Genomic DNA, 21,779 nt, shown 5'->3' with positions numbered 1-21,779 from the left:
CCTCAGGGGGCATTCTGTGACAAGAGGGTCTTCGGTGTACAAATCACCAGAAAGGCAGAAATGGGGCCTCTGAAGCAGGGCGGGAGGGGATGGGTCCATCCACGGGGGAGGAGGGAGGAGTTTGGTTTTCAGGGAGTGGCTGGCTAGGAGGAGAGGGTCAGCTCAGGAGGCTGCCGAGGCTGTCGGGGGCTCGGGGGGCAGGCTGCTTTCACAGAAGCAGCTGTGGCTGACCCTGGTTGTGGAAACAACAGTGAAGCCATCACACGGGGCACGTAGGTTAGGAGAGCGAGGGAGTGTGCCGAAGGAGCCAGCTAAGTGCCAGTGGTTAAGGAGAGATCAACGTGGGATGTATCTTAAAGCCTGAAGCCTGTGTTTAGGGAGGCTTTGAGGGGATCTGAAGCCGGCCACACCCGCGTTCTGTTTCTCCCTGGAGGTATGAACTGCCCCAGCAGGAAACCAAACTGGTGGAGAGGGCTGGGGTGCCGTGGAGGTGCAAGATTTTGAGACTTCCCATCTGCTTAGTGTTGGGATTAGAGGCAACTACCTCCCTCTACACACACACACACACACACACACACACACACACACACACACACACACCCCTGGGCGGGCCTGCTTGTCCCTGGTTCAGGCAAAAGGGACAGGAATATCTGTGCACTCGGTGCACTCACCTGTGTGCGGGCTTTCATTGCCCTGTCCAGCCTCTCCCAAGTCGCCTCGATGCGACTCCTCTGGGCTTGAATCTGGGGCTTGTGCCTGCGTGCTGTCCGCTCCAGGGAGCCTGCCAGCTCCCTCAGGGCCTGCACCTTGGCCTGGCCCAGGCTCTGAACTTCCTTTCTGAAAGCATCAAACTTCTCTTCCAGCACCTGTGAGAATACAATGCCAGGGAGGGTCACTCTGGAGGTGGTGTCCAGGAGCACTTGAACCTCATGAAGGGCTGGGCGGTACCTGCCAGGTCCCTCATCAGTACTGACTGAGGCAGTGGCTCAAGTCCCCGGGCTCTGGTCTAGTTCCCTAGGGATCCTCCCAGAGCCCGGAGACTCCCTACTTCCCCTCAGCTTACCCCTTCGCCTCCCTCTCACCCAAGTGCACACTTTCTTTGCCCTTGCTCAGCAGTCTCAATCCACTCTTCCTAGGTTTGCTCATGAGTGACTCGCCTTGGCAGCCTCCAGGTCCTGCCCGTGGTCCTGGGACTCAGCGGTGGCCACCTTGCTGGCCAGCCAGGCGTCGAGGAGCAGGGCCTCCCGTTCCAGCTGGTGGAGCTGTAGCTGCTCCTGCAGACCCTGCCGCCTGCCTTCCGCCCTCTGCAGCAGCCCCGAATGGGCCTCCCTCGCCGCCCGCATCCGAGCCAGCACCCTGGGGCTGTGGCAACAAGGACAACCCAGCTGGAGCCCTTCTTCCCTCATGTCCCTCTGTAGGGAGCACCCTCCCTGCACCGCCCTAGGTGGGCCTGGCTCCCACCCACCTTTCTGGGTTCTGTCTGCTCTCAAGGAGAACTGCTGTCTGCTGTAGCCTCTCAATTCGCACGCTGAACCCCTCTAGGTCCCTCGTGGTGGCCTCCAGCTGCCGCAGAAAGGCGCGCGTGGCCTCGGCACTCTGGCCCACATCCTCGATGTCCAGGACACGGCCCTGCTCTTCCAGCCAGGATTCTGCCTCCTGGAGCTGGCGTGGCACAGAGGAGGTGTTCCCTGGGTGCTGGCCTCCAGGGCTCCCAGCTTGGAGCTCATAGCCTCGACATTCGGAGCAGGGGTTCTCACCCTGGCTGCACCCTGGAATTACCTGAGAGCTTTTACACTCTCTGTGCCTGGCTCTCAACCCTAAAGATTTCTGGTTTGGTCTGGAATGGAACCTGAGTGTCAGCCCGCATTTCTTACAGATTCCAGGTCACTCTGATACAGAGCAATGGCTGAGAGTCATTGGTTTAGAAGAAATGGCACATGCACTAAAACCGAACCCAGGGAGGGGCCTGTGTTCCGGATAACATGCAGCATCGACGGCTTGGGGGCAGGGGACCACTTAGTGCAGGTAAGTGAAGATGCACAGAGAGCCTGGAGCCCCACGTGGGGGTTACCTTCCAGGCCTGTGTACGCTCTGGGTGTCCTCATGCCCAGGCCCTGCCCTTTTGCATCTCACATCAGCCCCTCACCTCTGTCAGGAACTGCTGGGCCTCCTGAGCCTGCTGTAGCAGCAGCCGCCTCTGCGTCACCTGTGCCCGCAGGGAGCCCATGGCATTCTCCAGCTGCTGTACCCGGACAGCCACGTCACAGGCCGAGTGCCCAGCCCACACTAGCTTGTGTCCTGCGTCCACCACGGCCTGAGTCAGGGCCTCGTGGCTGCTGATCTCACTCTCCAGGTTCTGTGGAGGCGGAGGAAAACATGACCAGGATGCTACTGGACGCTCCTCAGGGGGCCCCAGAGTTGTGCTAGAAGCCTCACAGTCCCCCACAGACTCGCCCCCAAAGAGTTCCCTGTCCATATGGCCAACAAAGAACCTAGGGTACCCCCAAAGCCCCGCCAGAGGCACAGAACTCCAAGCACCACTGGCTGACTGAGTCGTGTGCTCAATCTGAGGGCAGCCCCTCCCTGCTCTCAGGGGGGGATGGTTCCCATACCTGGTGCTTCTCTTGCAGGTGCCGCACGGCGCTCAGACTCTGCCCGCAGTCCTGGGTGGCGGCCAGAGGCAGCCTCTCCTGCACCCATGCCATCTCTTCGTCAGCATCCCTGAAGAACTGCGAGAGGCGGCTCCGAGCCTCCAGGGCCTCTCTGCGCTCCCGCAGGGGCTCCTGAAGGCTCTCAAACCTGCAGCAGTGGAGGCGGGGCCAGGGCAGGTAGGGGCCACGGTCATCACTGTCAGCACCAGACTGTGGCCCAGAGCTCACCCACTCCGTGCCCCTCAGTGTGGGGTTGGGGGGAAGCCTGGAGGAGAGCAGCTGGAGGGCAGGGAGGAAGGGGGTGGGGAGGAGGATGCATGTGCCCGGACCTACCTCCGCAGCAGCTTCTGGGCCCGGTCTTCCAGATCTGGGGCGAGGCAGTGGCCTTCCCGCGTCAAGACCTGAGCCTGGCCCAGCAGTAGCTGCACCTGCCCGGCCTGCCTGTCTACTGCCGCCTCCAGCCCGCCCTGAGCCCCTAAGAGCTCGTCCAACCCGGGCTGGTCCCGGCCCGGGATGGGGGCTCTCAGCGTGACCTCCACAGGCTCCAGCCAGCTCTCTAGTTCTTCCACACTCCGCCGGAGACGCAGGGCCTGGGGCAGAGTGCGAGGTGGGCACAAGAGGGAGAGGCCTAGCACCTCCCCCACGCACACCATGGTTCGCAGGGCCCACCTCGCAAGCTTCCTGAAGTGTGGCCACCTTCCTCCGGCTGTTGGCCTGCAGCCTGTCCCAGAGCTCTCCCAGCTCCTGCAGCCGTTCCCGGATGGTCTCTGAGGCTGGGTGGCCCTCCTGCAGCAGCCTCTGCCCCTCCTACAGCAACACAGGGCACACCTCATGGACCCAGCACTGCCGGTGCCCCGGGACTTGTGCTGGCTTCCACCGCCAGCCTCAGGGCTACGGGCTGCACGCTAGCCCTGCGAACTTGGGCAAGTTCTGTAACCTCTCTGAGCTCATGTTCCTTATCCATATGATGGGGATGACACTGGTTGTGCTGTTTAAATGTTTTGTTTAAAATATTAAAAATTCTTGGGGCGCCTGGGTGGCGCAGTCGGTTAAGCATCCGACTTCAGCCAGGTCACGATCTCGCGGTCCGTGAGTTCGAGCCCCGCGTCGGGCTCCGGGCTGATGGCTCGGAGCCTGGAGCCTGTTTCCGATTCTGTGTCTCCCTCTCTCTCTGCCCCTCCCCCGTTCATGCTCTGTCTCTCTCTGTCCCAAAAATAAATAAACATTGAAAAAAAAATTAAAAAAAAAAATATTAAAAATTCTTAACAGGACGCTTAACACGACAGGGAGCCAGCCTGGGGTCAGGACCTGCTCTCTCTAGGTGGGAGACGGTAAATGGAAAAGGTGCTACCCACAGGACTGCTAGCTGTGCCTTTCTCTGTCCCCTGATGTCTTTCCCAGAGAGCTTTAAAAACTATCCCATCAAAACGTCATCTTTAAAAATCTTGAAAAGGCACTATTTTTGGAGAGGGTGCCCCAGGAAAGCTTCTGCTTCTCGCTACATTTTGGTGCTTAGCATGGTGGTTGTATACAGAATGCACTCAGTGAAGGTCAGCCATCCATTACTATGGTTCAGAGCCACTGCCGGGGCTCGGTGGGGTCGCCCCGTGCTCTGGCCTGCAAGACCGTCCCACGACCCCCAGGGCCTCACCACCTGCAGCCTTTGTTGGTGGTGGACACTTGCGTCTAGCTCGGCCTGGAGACTCTTCTGCTTCCACAGCTGTGTCTGCAGCAGAGCTGGGTTCCTCCAGCCCTCGTCCAGGGCCACCGAGTCCTTCTCCCTCAGCCACGTGGCCACCTGAACACATAAGGAGGACCAGGCTCGGCTGCCTCAGGCTCTCCCCTTGGCCCAACCCTCTGGGCTTGCCCTCTCCCTGGGGCGGCTCCTTCCCCCCCCACAACCACGACCCACACCCCAACCCCAGGCCAACCTCCAAGGAGTCCTGCAGGAAAGTCTGCAGCTGCCCGAGCTCCTCCAGCTGGCGGCGACGGCTCGCGGCTCGCTCTATGAGTGCCTCTTTCCTGCCAGGAGGAGGGTCTCGTGGGTCCTCAGGTCCCCTCATTGGGGCTGGGTTGTGTGCGTGCCTTTCCAGCCTGTGACAGCCCTTCTTATGTATCAATACACCCTGAGGCCGGGGTCTCCTTTGAAATGGAGAGCCATTCTACTTCCGTCTTCACTAGCGTCTGTTAGGGGCTGAACCGCATCTCCCACATTCTTATGTTCAAGTCCCAATTCCCGGAAACTCACAAACTGACTGCATTTGAAGATAGGGTTTTAAAGAATTAAGTTAAAATGAGATCATTGGCTTTGGGCCAATCTCTCTTGATCTATAAGTCTGAGAAGCTGGATGAGGTAGAGGAACCAGATGGGCTTTTATGAGGAAAAAAAGGCAGAGCCTGTGTCTCAAACTGTGCCAGCTTCACTTATTTAATTTTTTTTTTTTTTTGAGAGAGAGAAAGAGACACACAGAGACAGAGTGTGAGTGGGGGAGGGACAGAGTGAGAGGACGACACCGAATCTGAAGCAGGCTCCAGGCTCTGAGCTGTCAGCACACAGTCTGACATAGGGCTCAAACTCACCAACTGTGAGATCATGACCAGAGCCGAAGTCGGGCGCTTAACCGACTGAGCCACCAGACGCCCTGCCCGCCGCCCAGCTTCATTTAAATGAACACCAGAAATCTGCCAACTTGCCTGAGTGGCAGGTGCCGTGCTCAGGTATCAGGGGTACCTTCTCAGCCCTCACCACAACCCTCAGAGGCAGGTAGTGTTACCCCCTCCTTGTCGACCCGGGACTCAGTGAGGAATCTGCCCCAGTCCCACCATGAGTGGGCAACACAAAGGAGCTTGGGACTACCCGGCCCTGCAGGGCCAACGCCTAACCACTGTGCTCGGGTCCTGCCATTTCATGTGGCAATTCTCCGGTTTCCCAGTTCACCCTTCTTTGTACAACTCCCTTTTATCTCCCCTGGGTGACCACATGCTGTGCTGGGCAGGAGTGCTGGGGGCTTATCCCACCCACAGCCCGGAGCCAGAGGTACCTCAGGAGCAGGGCCTGGCACTGGCCCAGGGCCCTCTGCGCCTCTGGGTGCCCACCCCGCTGCAGGCTGTGGGCTGCCGCCTCCAGGGCACTGATCTTTTCAGCCTGTGCCTCCAGAGCCCGCTCAAGCACCTTGTGCTTCCACAGGAGTGTCTCCACGTTGGCCGAAGGGTCCTGGCGGGAACAGGGAAGTGGATTCTGTCCACAGGGCTACGCCTCCCATCCCAAGCTCTCTGCTTTCCCACCTACACCAAACACTCACCCACACGGTGAGCACTCTGTCCCAACACACCCCTCCAACTCCCCAAGGCCAGATGTGGCTTCAGGACAGGGATTCTCAGCCAGGGAAGGAACTAGGGATGAGGGCCGCTGTCACAATTTGCCAGGCAGGTGGAGCTTTTTCATGTAATAGGAATGCTCCCTCCTCTGCACTCCCGGTAAGATTGGGTCAGCGCAGGACAAGCTAGCCCCCAGGTTTTCTGAGGTCTCCCCTGAGTCAGGTTCGCCTGCCACAGGGATTGGGACAGAGGTTGGAAGAGCAAACCTCGATACAAGGAAGTGAGGAGAGCAGAGGTGAGAAGTGCAGGAAGGAGGCAAGAATGGGTCTAAGGCCAGAGGCTCACCCTCTAAGCTCCCATGACATCCCCGTGGGGCCTAGCCCCAGGCACACAAGAACTGCAAACACGCATGGGGAACAGACTTTTCAGTGACCCCCCTCCTTGGCCTGAGGAGCTTAGACAGCACCGGTTGACGTGACCCCTCACGCTGCTTTTGTAAAGCCCCCTCACTCCTGCCGGCACCTACCCCCAGACCTTCACTAGCTGGGCAGTCCTCCCGGCTGCAGAGCCAACTTTCCACCTGCTCCATAGAACTCAGAACCAGCTGTCAAGAAAGGAAAAGGCAAGAGGAAGTGAGCAGAGGGTCCAATCACTGCAGGTGGACCTGTTTGTGCCCAGAGGAGACAGACAAGGGACCAAGAACCTGGTTCAACAGAATGAGCCCACGGCAGGCAAGAGCTGCCTGTGCAAGCTGAGTGGTGGGTGCTAGGTGGTGGGAAAAGGCCCCGGTATGGCAGCCTTTCTGGTGGGAAAGGCCCCGGTATGGCAGCTTTGACCAGGGGCATTGGGGTAGCGCCCAGCCCAGGGGTGGGGGCAGGATGGAGGCTGCCTACCTGGAGCTCCAAGGCCTGCTGCAGCTGGTGCTGGTGCCCCTGCCAGGCCCTCTCCAGGGTGTTCAGCTCCTGGTCTAAACCAGCCAGGGCCTGGAGGATGTCGGGGGTGGATGGGTGCCCATCTGCAAGCAGTCGCTGCCCAGTGCTTCGGGCCAGGCTGATGCTGTCTCTCTGGGAGTCCAGCTCGGCCTGTAACAAGACTAGGTTCAGATCCGGGAGGCTGAGGCTCCATGAGCGGGAGGGAGGAGGCCCAGTGGGGAGGGGAGAGGCGGGAAGACAGCAGACTGGGTGGGATGGAAGAGGAGAAAGGCAGAGGCAGGTGAGGGAGAAAGAACCCAAGGGAAAGTTGGGATGAGTATACGGGAAAGGGCGGGGAGGAGGCAAGGTCCCAGGATCCTGACCCTCACCTTGAGCTCCCAGTGCCCCGCTATCATGCGCCGGGCCTCTGCAGGGCTGCGGGGGGGGTTTTGGGCATCCATCTCAGCCCGCAGCCTCCGGGCCCAGACCAGCAAGTGCCGTAGCACGGCTTGCAGTTTCTGGGCTTGGTGCAAGGCATCCAGTGACTCCTTCCTGCCCACAGGGTTCATCCGCTAGTCCTGGGGCCTTGGAGCCCCTCTCCCCCCCACCCCCACATGTGCTTTCCATCCCTGAATCCCCTTAGCCAGAGAAGGGCCCACGGGCTGGGAACGAATAGAGTGACAATACCAGCGGTTACACGAAATGGATGGAGGAAGGCGCTCAGGGGAAACCAGGGTCGGGGAGAGTAGAGACTGAGATGTTGCAGGGGCTGAGTCTGTGAGGGCAGTGAGACAAAGAGGCCTGGGGGTTTGTACCGCTTCTGGGCCCCACTCCGGAGCTGCCACCAACTGTCCATCATCTCCCTCTGCTTGTGGCTGAGGCTATGGGCTGCCCCAGGGCTTCTCTGGCAGAGGCGGCCCACCTCACACTCTAGGGACTGTGGGGGAAGTCAGACTCAGGGGCTGGGGCAGGGAGGCAGGCTGCACTCAGGGGAGCCCCAGCTGCAGGAGGGCCCCAGCCAACAGGGGGTGTACCCACTCTGCTGGCTTTCAGGTACCGAAGCCCTCCTGCCCTCTATATGCCCACCCACGGTCCCACAGAGGAGGCACCCCGGGCCTGGGCCCACCTCCATACCCAGATGCACACCTCCACCTGGGCCTGGATGAGGCCCATTTCCTGCTCCAACTCCTTGTGTTTCCATATCAGCCTCTGCACGTTCTCCGGATCTTTCCCACAGTCCAGGGCCTGGACCAGGGCAGCCTGGGAAGGAAAGCAGCATTATTGGCTTCGCCTTTGCCCCCGCTCCTCCCTCACTGCAGTGGGTCACCGGGGCCATGGGGTTTCTGTGTGAAAAGCAAGTACCCAGCCTGATTCCCTTCCCAGTGCCCTCAACTGACCAGAGGCCCCTTCCTTCTGTGAAGGAGGAAGATTCCCAGGAGAGACTAGGGGATGGAGTTTCTTCTGATCCAGTAATGTCTGTTTGTGGGGGGAGCCTCCTGTGACTCATATTCCTCTGGGGAGAGCTAGGCAGGACAGGCCTGGCTGGCTCGGGCAGGAACTGCAGGAGTAAGGACAGCAAGGCAAGAGCCGTTTGCAGGCCCAGAACAGGGCACCATCTTCGCCACACGGGACTTCCTGGGAGGCGCACAACCTCACTTTCACCTCTGGCAGCATCCAGCCCACGTTTCTCCGTGGTTGCTGACGGGCTCCGGGGCAAACCTCCTGCATGCTTTGCACTTGCTCAGGGACAACAGAGGGAAGGGTGCGTTGGGGGTGGTGGCGCTCTGGCCTCTTGACTCACAGCGTTTCTGGAAGCCAGGTGGGCCAGCCTCCAAGCCCGCAATGGGGGCTTCTGGGGCCCAAAGTTGACATCCTGAGAGCCCCTGGCACAGCCCCACCCCCACCGTGACGGACCCCTAGCAGTATCTCCCTCCAGTAGCCCAAGCTGAAGAGAGAGAGACCAAAGGCGAGACACATGTAGATTCCCGGTGAGCATGCCCACAGGCGGCTGCTGTGGTCTTTCACTACTTACCTTTTCCCCAATCCGCTCAGTGAGGTCATCCAGCTTTCCCGACAATGTGTGTGTCTCCAGGGCCCCTTCAAGCTGCTGCTGGTACCGGAGTAGGTTGTCATGGAAACTCTTCCACCTGGCAAGGAGGGTGTAAAGCTGAGTCAGGTGGCCCTCCAGCCCCTGCCTCCCTCTCCTAGCCCCACCGCCTCCCGCTCCAGGACTGGCCTGTTGTTCAGCTGGTGTCGCCGCTGGCAGACGGTCTTGACTTGCTCAGGGCACAGGTTCTGGAGCTTCCGGGACAAGTCATTGATGCTCCTGATGTGGGTGTCATCCACTGTGTCCTGAGGGGTGAAGGCACTGGCAGCACCCATCCCGAGCCCTGCCTTGGCAATGCAGTCAGCGCGTGGAGGGGCTGCCTGGGCCCGAGAGAGGGCGAGGAGCAACATGTCTGGGGAGCGGAGACAGCTGCACCCCATGCCAGGTGCAGTGAGCAAGATGCACTTGGGGCCTGCAGCCCCGGTGTCATCTCTAAGGCTAGAAAATATGTTCCTGGGTCAGAACTGGGCACGGCGGGTGGGCAGGCACGCGGTGACTAACAGAATCTTTTAGGTTAAAACACAGCTTCTCAGGATGAGAAAAGCAAAGCAAAGGGTGGAATGAAATGGTGAGCGTGGGCCTCCTTGTGTTGGAGTGTCTCCACCCCTAGGAGTCACCAGGCTGAGGCTGCCACTGCTCCGACACTGAGAGGGGCTTACAGGTCCAGGGGGAGAGGTCCCTGGCAGGGAGAGGGTTGCAGGTGTCCTGCCCCTAGGAAAAGCAGCTTGTAGAGCTTAAATTTCCAAAGCACTTCCCTAGGAAGTGTCTCATGCGAGCTGGGCAGGGAAGGGGGTTCCTCTCCTACAGATGCCAGAGCAGAGCTTAGAGGCTAACGTGGCTCATCTGTGGCAGAGCCAGGATTTGAGCCCAGCTCCTGGAGTCTCTCTGGTGCTCTTTCTACCCCAGCGTCTGTCAAGGTGGCTGTGAATTCCACCACCAGAGAAGGGCAGCATGGGTTGGGGCACTGCAGCCTGTCAAATGTCATACACACTTACCTCAAGAGGGAGGAGGTTAGCATGTTTGGTCTCTAACACCTGAGTAGGACTACATTTGCCTAAGTTCTTTCATCTATTCCACATAAGAGAAATAGATTTTGGGGGGGTGTGTGGGGGGTGCGGTGAGGAGAAGGTGAGGGGCTGAATGAGGGGTCACAGCAGCTGCAGTTGAAGGATTACCCACTACGTGCAGGCACACGTGCATTTTTTTTTTTATTTTGAAGTAATTACAGATGCACAGGAAATTGCAAAAGTAGAATGGAGAAGTCCCACGTACTCTTCCCCCATCTACCCCCAAGGGGAACATCTTAAATAACCGTGGCACAACATGAAAACCAGGAAATGGACATTATAACTTTTTTTTTTTAAGTTTATTTGAGAGAGACAGAGACAGTGCGAGTGGGAGAGGGGTAGAGAGAAAGGGATAGAGAGAGAATCCCAAGCAGGCTCCGTGCTGCCAGCACAGAGCCCAACCTGGGGCTCGAACCCACAAAACTGTGAGATCATGACCTGAGCAGAAACCAAGAGTTGGACGCTTAACTGACTGAGCCACCCAGGTGTCCCTAGATGTTACAACTATTAACCACACCACATGTGTAGATTCCGGTAATCACCACCACACATACATGCTCCCTTTAGGAGACAGGTGTTATCCCCATTTTAAAGATGAAGAAACTAAGGCTTGGTGAGATAGGGGGCCTGGCTAAGCACATGCAGATAGTAAGCACCGAGCTGGGTGAGACCCACGCGGGGTCACTACTCTGAGCCTTTAAGTGGCCCTTGGGGATGAGTTGGCTGACCTCTGCCCCGCAGGGCCCCCATACCTGGGCCCAGACTCCTCGGAGCTTGCGGAGTTGCTTGCGGAGCTGCAGACAGTGCTCAAGGTCCCGGCCCAGGTCGCCCATGTCCACCATCACCTCCTGCCGAGGCCGAGGGGTGAGGGTCTGTGGGAGGCGCTCTGAGTCCCAGCCCCATGTGTGCCCAGCCCCTGGGGCAGTATTGGGGCAGGTGGAGATTTGGGGAACTTCCTGCTGGGGCTCCCGCCTGTCGGCAAGCCAGGAAGCTGCAGGCCTGGGGCTCCTCACCCCCACCTCTCAGCCCCTCAGCCCCGCCTCCAGCTCTGTCCCTGCCTAGCTGCATCTCACCGTCTCCTGGATCCAGGCATCTGCAAGGTCTGCTTTCTGCAGAAACTCCAGGAAGTTCCGTTTGTTCTCCAGGTCCTGGCCCCGAAGAGCCACTGCCTGCCTTAGCTTCTGCCAGAGTTCCTGCAGGACCCGCAGCCTCTGGGAGACTTCTCCTACCTGAGGGTGGCTCTGTGCCACGAGAGCCTCGCCATCCTGGAAGACAGGACACCCGGAGAGCTTGCCTGTCGCCCCTCCCCATGCTTAAGACCTTTCCCTTTGGCGACCGAGAGTCCACACTTTGGGGTAGGACTGGGGCCAAGGGCCTGGCTGTTACCTTGGTAACAGAGATTATCACCTCCTCGTGGGCCTGGACTTCAGCCTCAAAGGCCTGGTGTTTCCGCAGATGTCTTAAGTTATCTTTCAGGTCCCCGGGACGGATTGGCTCTTTCAACTGCTGGACTCGCTCCTGGATCCAGACCTGAGCCTGGTGGGGGTGGGGACGTGTCCCATAATGCTGATACTGCTTCAGTCCACAGAGATGTCCCACATATCTACTCTCAGCTGTGCCCAGGTAGTTGACTGCTGGCCCCAAGAGCTGAGCTAGGCAGTGCCTGGGAAATGAGATCCAGTGCTTCTAGCCCAGGAAGACACGTACCAGGCCCGGCTGGTCCCCCGCCCCAGGGAAGGGGTGGGCAGGGCCCTTGGGTGGGAACTCATTTTGGAGGTGAGGCCGGCTTGTTCCTAGGCCCTAGATACTCGGTTCCCTGCCCCTTCCTCCTTTCTTCTCTTTGCCCTAGCCCTCATGAGCTCAGGAAGCAGTGGGGTCTCTGCTCATAGTGTCTCTTAATTAAATGTCCTGGGTCCCAGCAAGGCCTCTGGGAAAGCCATTTGACCTTCCAAACTTCAGTGTCCTTATCAAAGGTGTGCGGTGAGGCCCGAATGAACCCATGAAGGTGAATGTCATCTGTACGCTGTAAAATGTGGCCCGAGCAAAAGGCACTGGGTTGGAGGTGGCCCTCTGACCTGGGTCACGGCCGTGGTGAAGCCAGTCAGCAGCAGAGAGGTGTGCAAGGCACGTCCCCGGCTCTCCGCCAGGTCCTTCACTCGAGCCCGATGCTCTAGCACTGTGCGCAGCCCATCCTGCACCTTGGGACCCCCAAGGGTCTTCGCCTGCTCACACAGAGCTGCCTCCTGCGGGGCAGGATCGGAGACACAGTCCACTGCTTTCTCACACTGGGAGGCTGAAGCAGGGGCTGGCTCACAGGGAAGCCTTTCCCTCAGCCCGACATGACCCAGGGCTGGCTGGTCCTCCCAGAAAGCCAGAACCAAGTCCCACAGCTACACAGTGACCAAGTCATGTGGAGCCAGGTATCCCTGCTGTGTGGCCCTCATCCAACTCTGCTCAGTCAGTTCCAACCAGGCACCCCTATTCCTACAGGCTGCTCCCATACATCAACATTACCTGTGGGTACGCACCAATCACTCCGTGTCCCCCATTTACAACTCTCCGAAGTTCCTGGACTCTGCCTCCTTTCCCTCCAGTCACCCCCAATTTCTGACCATGCCAAGTTCTCTTTGAATCTATTACCTGCTCATCTTGGGCAGTCAGAACTTTCTGGAAGGTCTTGTGTTTGCGCACCAACTGCTCTGCCTCTTCCACTGAGCTCCCCAGGGCACTGGTTTTCAGGGAGACCTGGATCCGCCCATGGAAAAGTCAAAGAGGCCCTCAGGGACTGTCCACACAGCTGGGGCTCCCCACCCCCATTTGCAGCCATCTGTGCTAAGGCAGCACACAGCCTCTGGGCCTCCTATCAGGGAAAAAGCCAGGGTCCCGGGAAGCAAGGAAGCCAGTGGAAGGGAGAGGAAGCAGGAAGGAGGGAGCATGGGGATGTGTGCTACAGGGTGAGGGGGACCTGCCTCTTGGGCTGTGAGGATCTGATCTAGGAGGGTACACTTCCTGAGGAAGATCTGCTCCTGGTACATGGCTTGTAGTTTCTTTTCCTTCTGTTCCCAGGCCTGGAACATCTGTTCCCGCTCATCCTGCAGGCCTTGCAGCATTTCCTGGACCTGGGGATGTGCATGTGGGGAGCCTGCGTTGGGGAGAGCCGCATGCACAAGATCGAAGCAGGTCCTGAGGGAAGGCGCTGAAGGGAGGCTGGTGTGGCACAGTGGGGCAGGGTGTGAGGTGATCAGGCTCAGACTAGGTCAGGGCAAGCTGGGGGGCATCAGAAAAAGGGGCCCACCTCCTTGATGGGTGTCCCTGCAGCCAGAAGCACCTGCTGGCCCAGCTCGGAGGCCCTCTGGTGCAGTTCGTCCCGGGCTTCCAGCTCTGCCCGAAGCTGTTGGTGGGCGACGAGTTTTAGAAGGCCACTGCTGGGCTCCCTGGAGCTCTCCTCTCCCTGCAGCTCCTGCCACACTCTGGCCGCCCAGGAGGTGTATTCCTGCACCTGGGTCCCCAAGAGATGGAGGGGGAGAGTGGGGTGAGATCTGGGCTGGGTGGCAGAGAACCGGGCTCTGAGGCCCAACTACAGTCTGCCCAGATGCACTCATACATCAGAGTAACTGAGCTGTCCCAGGTCAAAGCCTCAGGTGAGGCTCATAGGGCCTTTTGTCACCAGGTTCCTCTGCTGTCATCCAACCTAATCCTTCCAGGTCCACTAAACATCTACATTTGCCAGACTCATCACCCTTTGCTTTTGGTGCCCCTCCTGCTTAGAAACTCCTTCTCCTCCCTTCTCTTCCAAGCCTCACCTGCTCTTCAAGGGCCAAGGCCTTGTTTGTCTCACGAAGCCTTCTCTGGCACCATGACCTCTTGCCTCTCACCTTGTCCTCTGGATTTCTAATTGAATACTTATAAACTACCTTCTGTTGATGTGTGTACACACACAATGTTAGAGCTGGAGGGGCCTTGGATCTTTGTCCAAACATCTCATTGCGTGGATGAAGAAGGGTCAGTGACACAAAGTACAGAAGTTTTGCAAACTCCAGGTACTCACAAATAGGTATGTTGATGCTCTTCTAACTCATGTCCATACTGGGTTTCCCTCTAGAGCTGGAGGACCTCGTTTATGATGCACATGCACCATTATACATGCGTGCGCGCGCACACACACACATACACACACACCGCCCAAGAGTAAGGAGCCCTCACTGATCTGTGGAAACGGGCCAGGAGGCACGCCCGCTCCAGCTGAGTCCTGCGCTGCTCCGTGTATAGCTTCAGGGCCTCCCAGGCCTTCACCAGAGCCTGCTGCCTCTGCTGCACCGCATGGGCCTGGGGTCCCCGACCCAGCTTCTGTACCCTGCTCGCAGTCTCCAGCAGTTCCTGCAGCTGGGGTCAGGGTGGAGCATATGGAGGGAAGGGTCATGTCCTCCTAGAGGCTGAAGGGCCAGCCTGGCCCACAGACTCCTCCTTGGGCCATGCCTGGACATGCACGGTAGGCCCAAGTGGAGGCCCCGTGGGAGTGGAGAAAACCCAGGGGAAGAGACAGGCAGGCCTGAGTGGCCTGTAGGGGCCTGAGTGGGAGAGGCCATCAGGCTGGCTCACCTGCCGCCCAGTGCCCAGGAGCTCATGCTCCAGCTCCTCGTGTCTCCTCAGCTGGGCCTCCAGCCCACGCAGGTCTGAGGCCACATCATTGGGGAGGCTTGTGGTCTTCTCCTGAGGAGAGGAGATGGCCAAGGTCATCAGGAACAGAGGGTGGGGCACCGAGGCTGGGGCAGATCCACTTCTAGAAAGAATTCCCTTCCTCCCTTCAGGCTCATACCTGGACCTGCCTGAGGGCTTCCGACAGATCTCTGTGAACTCTGAGGGTGACCTCGGCATCTTGGAGCCGGTGGCCCTGGGCCTGGGTCAGCTCCCGCAGCTCTGACCAGGAAGCCCTGTCCCCAGGCATGTGGAACAGCAGTAGGAGGTCACCCATTGGCCCGGCATCTCATTCCACCATTAGCTAGTCTGCTCAGCCCTCCTCTTCTCTGGGCTGCACCCAGGACTGGCCCAAAGCTCCCCTTTATAACACCCTTACCTGCCACGGGGCCTGCCTGCAAACCTGCCTCCCGGAGCCTTTCTAGCTTTACCACGAATTCAGCCCTTCACTGCTGCCATGCTTACTACTTGATTTCTATGCTTTGTGGTACTTCTTCCACCTCGTATATTCCAGTCTCAGTATGTCATTCAAATTATAAATATTTGAGGGCAGAGGCTGCATCTTCTCTCCATTTTTCATTCACTCAGCCCACTCTCAATGAGCTCTTAAGGCTTCCACCATGGCCAGCGTCCACGTTGGGGGTCATGGACAAATCATGGCGTTGCCTCAAAGCCACAGGCTGTGGGGGTGGGGCACATGAGCCAGGTGGCAGGTAGGCAGACTGCACAGCTCCCACCCCGGGTCCTGGGAGTCAGTGATTTGGAAAAGTGTCCCTGGGGGTCTGGGCAGGACTCCCTGACCTGCACACCCAGCCTTGCCTCCCTCCACAGGCCGTGGTCACCCGGGGTTCACTCGGCCTCCCTGGGACCGGGCCCCTCTCCAGATTCCTTGGGGGCAGGCAGAGCCAACATGGCCCCAGAGCATCTTACCCGCTCTTTGCACTCCAGAAACTGCCTGCACCGCTCGCTCCCCCCAAACCCGCACCCCTGGCCTAGCCCACTGGCCACTCACTGCAGGTCCTGCTGCCTCTGGTGGGCGTCGGGGGCAGCGTGGTGCCCGAGCTCCAGCAGGCTCTCTACCAGCTGCTGGCAGGTTGCCACCTGCTGGCCACCCAACTCTACTTGGTGCTGAAACTTTGCAAACTTGGTGCGGAGGTGCTGAGGACAAGAAGGGAGTGGGTGACAGAGTGGCCCCCTGCTGGGGAGGCGGCAAACAGCCCAGGAAGCAGGTGCCTCATGACCGTCGGGCAATTAGGGGTTGGACAGCCACCGTGCCCGCACACTCTCCTCAGAAGGCCTGTCCTCAGCCAGGGCTCATGACCCCCGCGGCCCCCTTCTCCACAGCCCCGCCAGGCTGTCCCGTTGCCCTCAGTCTCCCGCCACAGGCTATCCACCGAGCCCTGGCCTTCCTCTCACCAGGACGTGCTCATGGTCTTCTCCGAGGCTCTCCCCTTCCCTGGCCACCTGCTTCTGGCTAGCCAGCCAGCTCCACAGCTCCTCGGCCTCTCCCATGAACTCATGCAGCTTCAGAGTCCCCTCCAGCTCCCGGCCCCTGTAGGGACAGCCCGTAGTTCCCACAAGTCAGTTGCATAATTCCCCCGGGGCAGCTGGCCGGGCTGAAGGAGGGAATCTGAAAGAGTTTATTCGTGGTCTCTGCCCAAGCCTGTGGCTCTGGATTCAGGAAGAATCCAGCCTAAGGAGGACAGTGCAGGGCAGCGGAAGGTGCACATGTGGGGAAGAACAGAGCGTAGGGAGCCAGGGGCTGAGTTCCACTGGGCCTCACTGAGGACTTGATGGAAGGAGGTGAGTAACACACAACAAGGACTCATCTGACGCGTCTCCGTGGGCCTGGGGCCATGGGTTCCTTCCAACTCAGGGTCACAGTACAGGAACAGTCAACTGTGGCTAGACTCCCCGTACCCAGAGTGGGTACGGTGCCCCTTACCGTGTGATTGCCAACGCCTGCAGCGCCTGCAGCTGCTCCCGAAGCCTCTCCCGCACCACCTCCAGCTGCTCAGGGGCCCCGGAGCCAGTGAGGGTGTGGGCCTGTTGGTCAAGCTTCTCCATGGAGCTCCAATAAAGAACCAGCTCCTGCTGTAGGGCCTGCCGGTACACGTGGACCCGTGCCAGGCTCAGGGTGGCTCTGGGTGGCTCACTCATCTATACATCCATCTACCTACCCATCTGTTCCCCCACTGATCCTCACACCCAGCCATCTACCCATCTACCCACCTGATGATCTACCCATCCATTCATCCCCAACCCATCTGTCCAGACATGCGTCCACCATCTACCTACCTGATACCGATGGAGCTCTTACTGTTCCATCAAAGTGAAGACATGATGGTGCCCTCAGAGGGCTCACTATTTAGCAAGGAAGGGTAAATGCTGGGTAATTGGAGGGAAAGGGTAGAATGCTGGCTAAAAGGAAGGGAAGGCACAGGCGCAGGAGGCTCTGTACTAGACCTCAACAATACAGTCTACACAGATGGAAGGAGGTGAGTGAGCTGCCCAGGATGCCTGGGACACCAAAGCTCCACGAGGTCACAGCTCCAGGCACACCCTGTAGGAATGGCTGAGAGTCCTCAGTCACAGGACACGGAAACACTGACCATGAGGGCTATACAGAAAACAATGCCCAGATAAGAGGATGTTTCAGTGCCATCCCGAGCCAGCACTGCTGCAGGGTCTAATGCTGTGTGACCCTGAGAGTCCGATTCCAGGAAGGAGAAGGGTGGTCCAGGCCTCTCTCCCTTTAACTAGAGAATGCTTGTGGGGGGAGGTAGGTTTCGGGAGGGCATTTAGTTAACTCAAAGAATGACATTCCAAGTGTGGGAGGGAGAATTCTGCGGAAAACATGGAGAGGGTTAGAACAGGTGACCCCAAGCGAGGACAAAGTGCTGGGGCAAGAGAGGAAGAAGAGAAGGCAGAGAAATCCTGAGGCTACAGGGGTATAAACTGGTCAGGGGACTACAGAAGGGGGGCAGGCGTTCTTCAAAGTGTTGCCTCTGAAGAAAGGGAGCACTGGGGAGGAGCAAGGGTCTTGCATGATTTGGGGTTGGGCAGGAAAGGAACTGGCCGTGTTGTCAGGAAGCAAGAGCAGGGCTCTGTGCCTCTTAGTAGTAGATGTGCCTTTTGGGAATGTGACAACCCTCTCCTCGTGGCTCATGGACACCCTAGTGCAGACTGTGCGGAGGATGCCTGGAACATGGTACCTGGTGCTTCCCAATGAGCCTGGCAGTGGCTGCCTTGTCTCCACCATAGTCCTGACTGCTCACCAGTGGCCATTTCTCCTTCACCCAGTCCTCCAGCTCTGATGCAGCCAGAAAATACTGCCAAGAATTAAGCCACTTCACCTTGACGATCTCACATAGGACCCTCCACCACCCCTTGTGGACATGATGCCAGGCTCTCCAGCAGCCAGCACAAAGAGGGTTCTGTGCCTACAGGGGACCACCCAACCTCCTGGGCCAAGGTTCTCACCACTGACCCAGTGCCCCAAGAGTCCCAGTCCTGCACACCTCACTCACAGAGTTTGCCTCCCTTCTGCCACTTCCCCTGATCCTGTGAGCTCTCTGCATCTTACCTGCTGGACAGCAACAGCCTGCTGTAGGCACTGGGCCTGCACCTCACATGTCCGTTCCAGCTCTGCCCAGAGGCCTTCCAGCTTCTGGCACTGCTCCATGACGCGCTGGGCTTGGGGGTGCCCCGAGGCTGCGAGGCTCCGTCCGGAACCCAGCACCCATTGCACCTGTCCCTGGTGGGCTTTCACCTCTGCCTGGAGCACCTGCCACAGAACAGCATGAGGAGCTGCCGCCTCTGGGGTTCCCTTTGTCACGGGGTGCCTGGAACGGAGCCGTGGATGCGGCTCCGGGCCCCACCGAGACAACACTCCTGGGCAGGGGATAACTGAGGGCAGAGACTTGGAAATCAGGACACCCTGAGCAGTGACAGAGGGTTTCTAAGGTCTAGGAATGGGATGTCAGGGATCCCTGGAGAAGATGGGGGGCGCTACCTCATGCTTGTGGCAAAGTCTCTGAGCACCATTCAAGCATCCGGTGTAGCTGGTGGAGCTGGCTCTGGGCATGTGCTCAGCCACCCAAGTGAGCTCCAGGTCGCTCAGCTGGTAGAACCGGTACAGCTCAAGTGAGGCCTGCAGCTGTAAGTGCCGAGTGGCCAGATGTTCCTGCAGGGACTCGAATCTGGGAGGACACAGAAGAGATGGCGGATGCTGGGAACAGATGGGGACAAGACCCTCAGTGCTTTGTGTAGCCCAGCCAGGGACTCACGAGGAACAAAGTAGGGATGGGGCAAAGCTTCAACTGGTGAGGGGAAAGCGGGTGGAGAGGGCTCAAGGCCCAAGCTTTCACCCAGATGACCTGTACGACTTCCGATTTGGGGTGCTGGGCATGCCTAGCTGGGGTCTCCGGTCTTCCTATCCCAGAAACGACCCCTCTCGTAAGGGACAGAGATTTGGGGAACCTCAGGTCCTACAGATGCCACCGCGGGGCTCCCTGGGTGGAATCAATCCTCACGTTCACATGGTGGGGGTGGCACACAGCGGGGTGAAGATGGAACAAGCAGGCGGGTACCTCTGCAGGTACTTCTGGGTCTCTTCCGTGACGGTCTGGGAGGTGAGTCCCCGCTCTGCCTGGGCGACGAGGGCAGCCATCTTGCTGGCCAGCGCCTGGCTCTCGCTTTCCAGTTGGCAGTGCTGTTTCTGTCGCCGCCGGCTTGAGTCCAGGTCCTGCCCTGGTTCTGCACTCTGCAGAGCCCCCTCCAGCTGCTCCATCTTCTCCTTGGCATCCTGAGGAAGGTGCAAGGTGCTGCACTAGCTCTGGAGTACAGGCATGCAAGTTCGTGGACTCTGACACCACACTGCTTGCAGCTTAACAGATTCACCGGGGACCTGCTGACTCTACCGTTGTCCACCTCCCGCCTTCCCCGAGCCTCATGACCACTCCTGTCCCCTCATGCTTCTTCCTCCACGGGGATGCAAGTTGCGCTGACCACACACATGGGGTACACAGGAGATGATTCTATATTGGCCTACAGGAGGGCAAAGCCAGGCTCAACTTGCCATAGGCTAGAGGCCTCTTAAGACTGCAGGACTTCCCAGGGCTAATCCAGAGTTAGTAGAATATCCCAGACTCCTGCTCCACAGCCCCCCCCCCCCTTCCTGTCCTGTCTGCTCCCACCCTGCCTGGCTCAGTGCAGGCTTAGTCTCCTTCCCGTGCCCTGTCCCTCCAGCTGACCTGCAGCAGCTGCAGAAGCTGGGCCTGCTGTCTAGCTTTTTGGAGCTGGTCCCCACGCTCTGCCATCTTGTGCTTCAACTCTTCCCACTTGTTACTCAGGCCCTGGAGGCTGCCCTGCACATCTTCCTGGGCATGGAGCCTGCTGCTCAACAGCTGTCTCCCAACCTGGGGTGGACGCAAAGACCAAGGGAGTTTCGTTGAGTTGCTGGTACCATGAGCGGCCACAGCAGGCTGGACCCAGGTGGCAGAGGTGGGGGAAGGGGTAGCTGGCTACAGGCTGTGTTCCACAGGCTTCCAGGGCTCAAGAATTTCATGTGGCCCCAGATCTGGACAGAGGTCAGAGGGCTTTCCTCTGATACCACCAAGTAGAGCAGAGTTGAGTGGGGGGAGCAGACATCAGACTATGGTAGAGAAGGCTTTGTTCAGGTAGACGTAGCAGGCATTGGAGCTGCCCTAGGAGCTGGGGGTGGGCTGGGGTGGGGTGGGGTGGGGTGGGGTGGGCTGGGCTGGGCTGGGCTGAGGTTGGTGGGGAAGAGATGATGGATACTTTCTGGGCTGGTTTGGGTGCCAAGACAAAGAGGTACCCAGCCGAGCGGAGGAGGAATCTGGGGGATCCTAAGTCCGAGGTAGCAGTAAAGAATCTGAAGGGGAATTCTGGGCTGGGAGTCTGAGGAGGAGGAGGCCCTGTGCCCTGTGTCCACTGCCCCCACCTGCCGCAGGGCCTCCACGTGCCCGTAGGTGGCCAGCAGTGCTCTCTCAGCTACTCTGTGCAGCTTGAGTTGCTGCAGGAGGTTGCTGGGCTCTTGGGAAGGCCCATGTGCTGCCATCAGCCCCTTCTCCTCTATCCACAGCATCAGCTCTGCCACATCCTGTTTCCATTTCTGCCCAAGAACCAGGAGAAAATAGGTCTTAACAACCAGGGCTGAGGGGGAGGGGTCTCACAGACTCCCAATGGCCCAGATCCAATCCTAGTGTGCAAGGTGGGGGCTGGGGTTATTGCTCCCATGTGGAGACAGGGAAGCTGAGATCAGGATGGAAATGTTTCTCCCTCACATTACTCCCTCACAGTAGGAAGATGCCCGGGGACTGATGGCCTGGGCCCCATGGTGTCCTGTGCCCAGATAAGAGGAGCACTTGAGCAGTCCCCGCTCCCCCAGCTCACATCAAATGATGTGTGATCATTTCTCTCCTAATAGGCTTATGGTAGAGGAGGCCTGTGGACTGGTGCAGCTCTGAGCCCCTATGGGGGGTAAGCAAGTATCCGGCAGAGCCTAGGTCTGCAGCTGGTGCCCGTGGCCCATGCATGAGCCTATAGTGTGGCCAGAAATGATGGGGAAGGGGCACAGCCAGATGAGGGATGGCAAGGAGGTTTATCAAGACTTCGGGTCCAGCCTTGACTCTGAACAGTGTGGCCTCAGCTTGTTTTCTTCATCAGGAAAAATCCGAGCCATAATGCCTGTCTCACAAGAAGCGCTATGAGGGTCAAGGACCTAACATGTGGGAAAACGCTTTGGAAACTATCAAGGGCTCTGCAGAGCGCACAACTGTTAGTGCAGTGATAGACTCCTAGGCACTCCTCTTGGGGAGGCTTCATGCACCTGGGCTGGCCCCCTCACCTGGAGCTGGAGGGAGGCCAGCAGCTGCCTCTTCCTCTGCTCACTCCTCTCCTGGACCCCGGTCCACCGTCCCTGGATGCTCTGCAGCTGCTCTCTGACCCTGGAGGCCGGGTGGAATGGGGGAGGGTCTAGGGAGGGCTCCACTCTAAGGCCCACCGG

General features: G+C 58.8%; 1 protein-coding gene across 1 annotated transcript in view; it reads right to left on the bottom strand.

Moving 5' to 3' along the window:
- The window catches only part of SPTBN5 (spectrin beta, non-erythrocytic 5), a 45,585-nt gene that overhangs the window by 6,192 nt on the left and 17,614 nt on the right, over window positions 1–21,779 (bottom strand). The window contains exons 19-55 of the mRNA XM_032593662.1: window positions 21,621–21,720; window positions 20,715–20,885; window positions 20,005–20,169; window positions 19,342–19,556; window positions 18,765–18,951; window positions 18,336–18,536; window positions 17,965–18,081; window positions 16,695–16,852; window positions 16,166–16,301; window positions 15,762–15,907; window positions 14,871–14,985; window positions 14,654–14,764; window positions 14,258–14,437; window positions 13,350–13,553; window positions 13,024–13,173; window positions 12,695–12,799; window positions 12,130–12,297; window positions 11,441–11,590; window positions 11,128–11,319; window positions 10,807–10,902; window positions 9,117–9,232; window positions 8,913–9,027; window positions 8,027–8,140; window positions 7,696–7,817; window positions 7,270–7,432; window positions 6,863–7,051; window positions 6,496–6,573; window positions 5,693–5,865; window positions 4,583–4,673; window positions 4,303–4,449; window positions 3,321–3,458; window positions 2,985–3,241; window positions 2,613–2,799; window positions 2,147–2,356; window positions 1,466–1,662; window positions 1,158–1,362; window positions 672–866 (exon numbers count right to left, since the gene is read on the bottom strand). Of these exons, the coding sequence (XP_032449553.1) occupies window positions 672–866; window positions 1,158–1,362; window positions 1,466–1,662; window positions 2,147–2,356; window positions 2,613–2,799; window positions 2,985–3,241; window positions 3,321–3,458; window positions 4,303–4,449; window positions 4,583–4,673; window positions 5,693–5,865; window positions 6,496–6,573; window positions 6,863–7,051; window positions 7,270–7,432; window positions 7,696–7,817; window positions 8,027–8,140; window positions 8,913–9,027; window positions 9,117–9,232; window positions 10,807–10,902; window positions 11,128–11,319; window positions 11,441–11,590; window positions 12,130–12,297; window positions 12,695–12,799; window positions 13,024–13,173; window positions 13,350–13,553; window positions 14,258–14,437; window positions 14,654–14,764; window positions 14,871–14,985; window positions 15,762–15,907; window positions 16,166–16,301; window positions 16,695–16,852; window positions 17,965–18,081; window positions 18,336–18,536; window positions 18,765–18,951; window positions 19,342–19,556; window positions 20,005–20,169; window positions 20,715–20,885; window positions 21,621–21,720 (5,764 nt within the window). The remainder of the gene's footprint in view (window positions 1–671; window positions 867–1,157; window positions 1,363–1,465; window positions 1,663–2,146; window positions 2,357–2,612; window positions 2,800–2,984; window positions 3,242–3,320; window positions 3,459–4,302; window positions 4,450–4,582; window positions 4,674–5,692; window positions 5,866–6,495; window positions 6,574–6,862; window positions 7,052–7,269; window positions 7,433–7,695; window positions 7,818–8,026; window positions 8,141–8,912; window positions 9,028–9,116; window positions 9,233–10,806; window positions 10,903–11,127; window positions 11,320–11,440; window positions 11,591–12,129; window positions 12,298–12,694; window positions 12,800–13,023; window positions 13,174–13,349; window positions 13,554–14,257; window positions 14,438–14,653; window positions 14,765–14,870; window positions 14,986–15,761; window positions 15,908–16,165; window positions 16,302–16,694; window positions 16,853–17,964; window positions 18,082–18,335; window positions 18,537–18,764; window positions 18,952–19,341; window positions 19,557–20,004; window positions 20,170–20,714; window positions 20,886–21,620; window positions 21,721–21,779) is intronic.

The sequence above is a fragment of the Lynx canadensis genome, chromosome B3, assembly GCF_007474595.2.
Source record: "Lynx canadensis isolate LIC74 chromosome B3, mLynCan4.pri.v2, whole genome shotgun sequence".
Classification (NCBI taxonomy): Eukaryota; Metazoa; Chordata; class Mammalia; order Carnivora; family Felidae; genus Lynx; species Lynx canadensis.
This window is presented reverse-complemented; position numbering and strand designations above follow the sequence as displayed.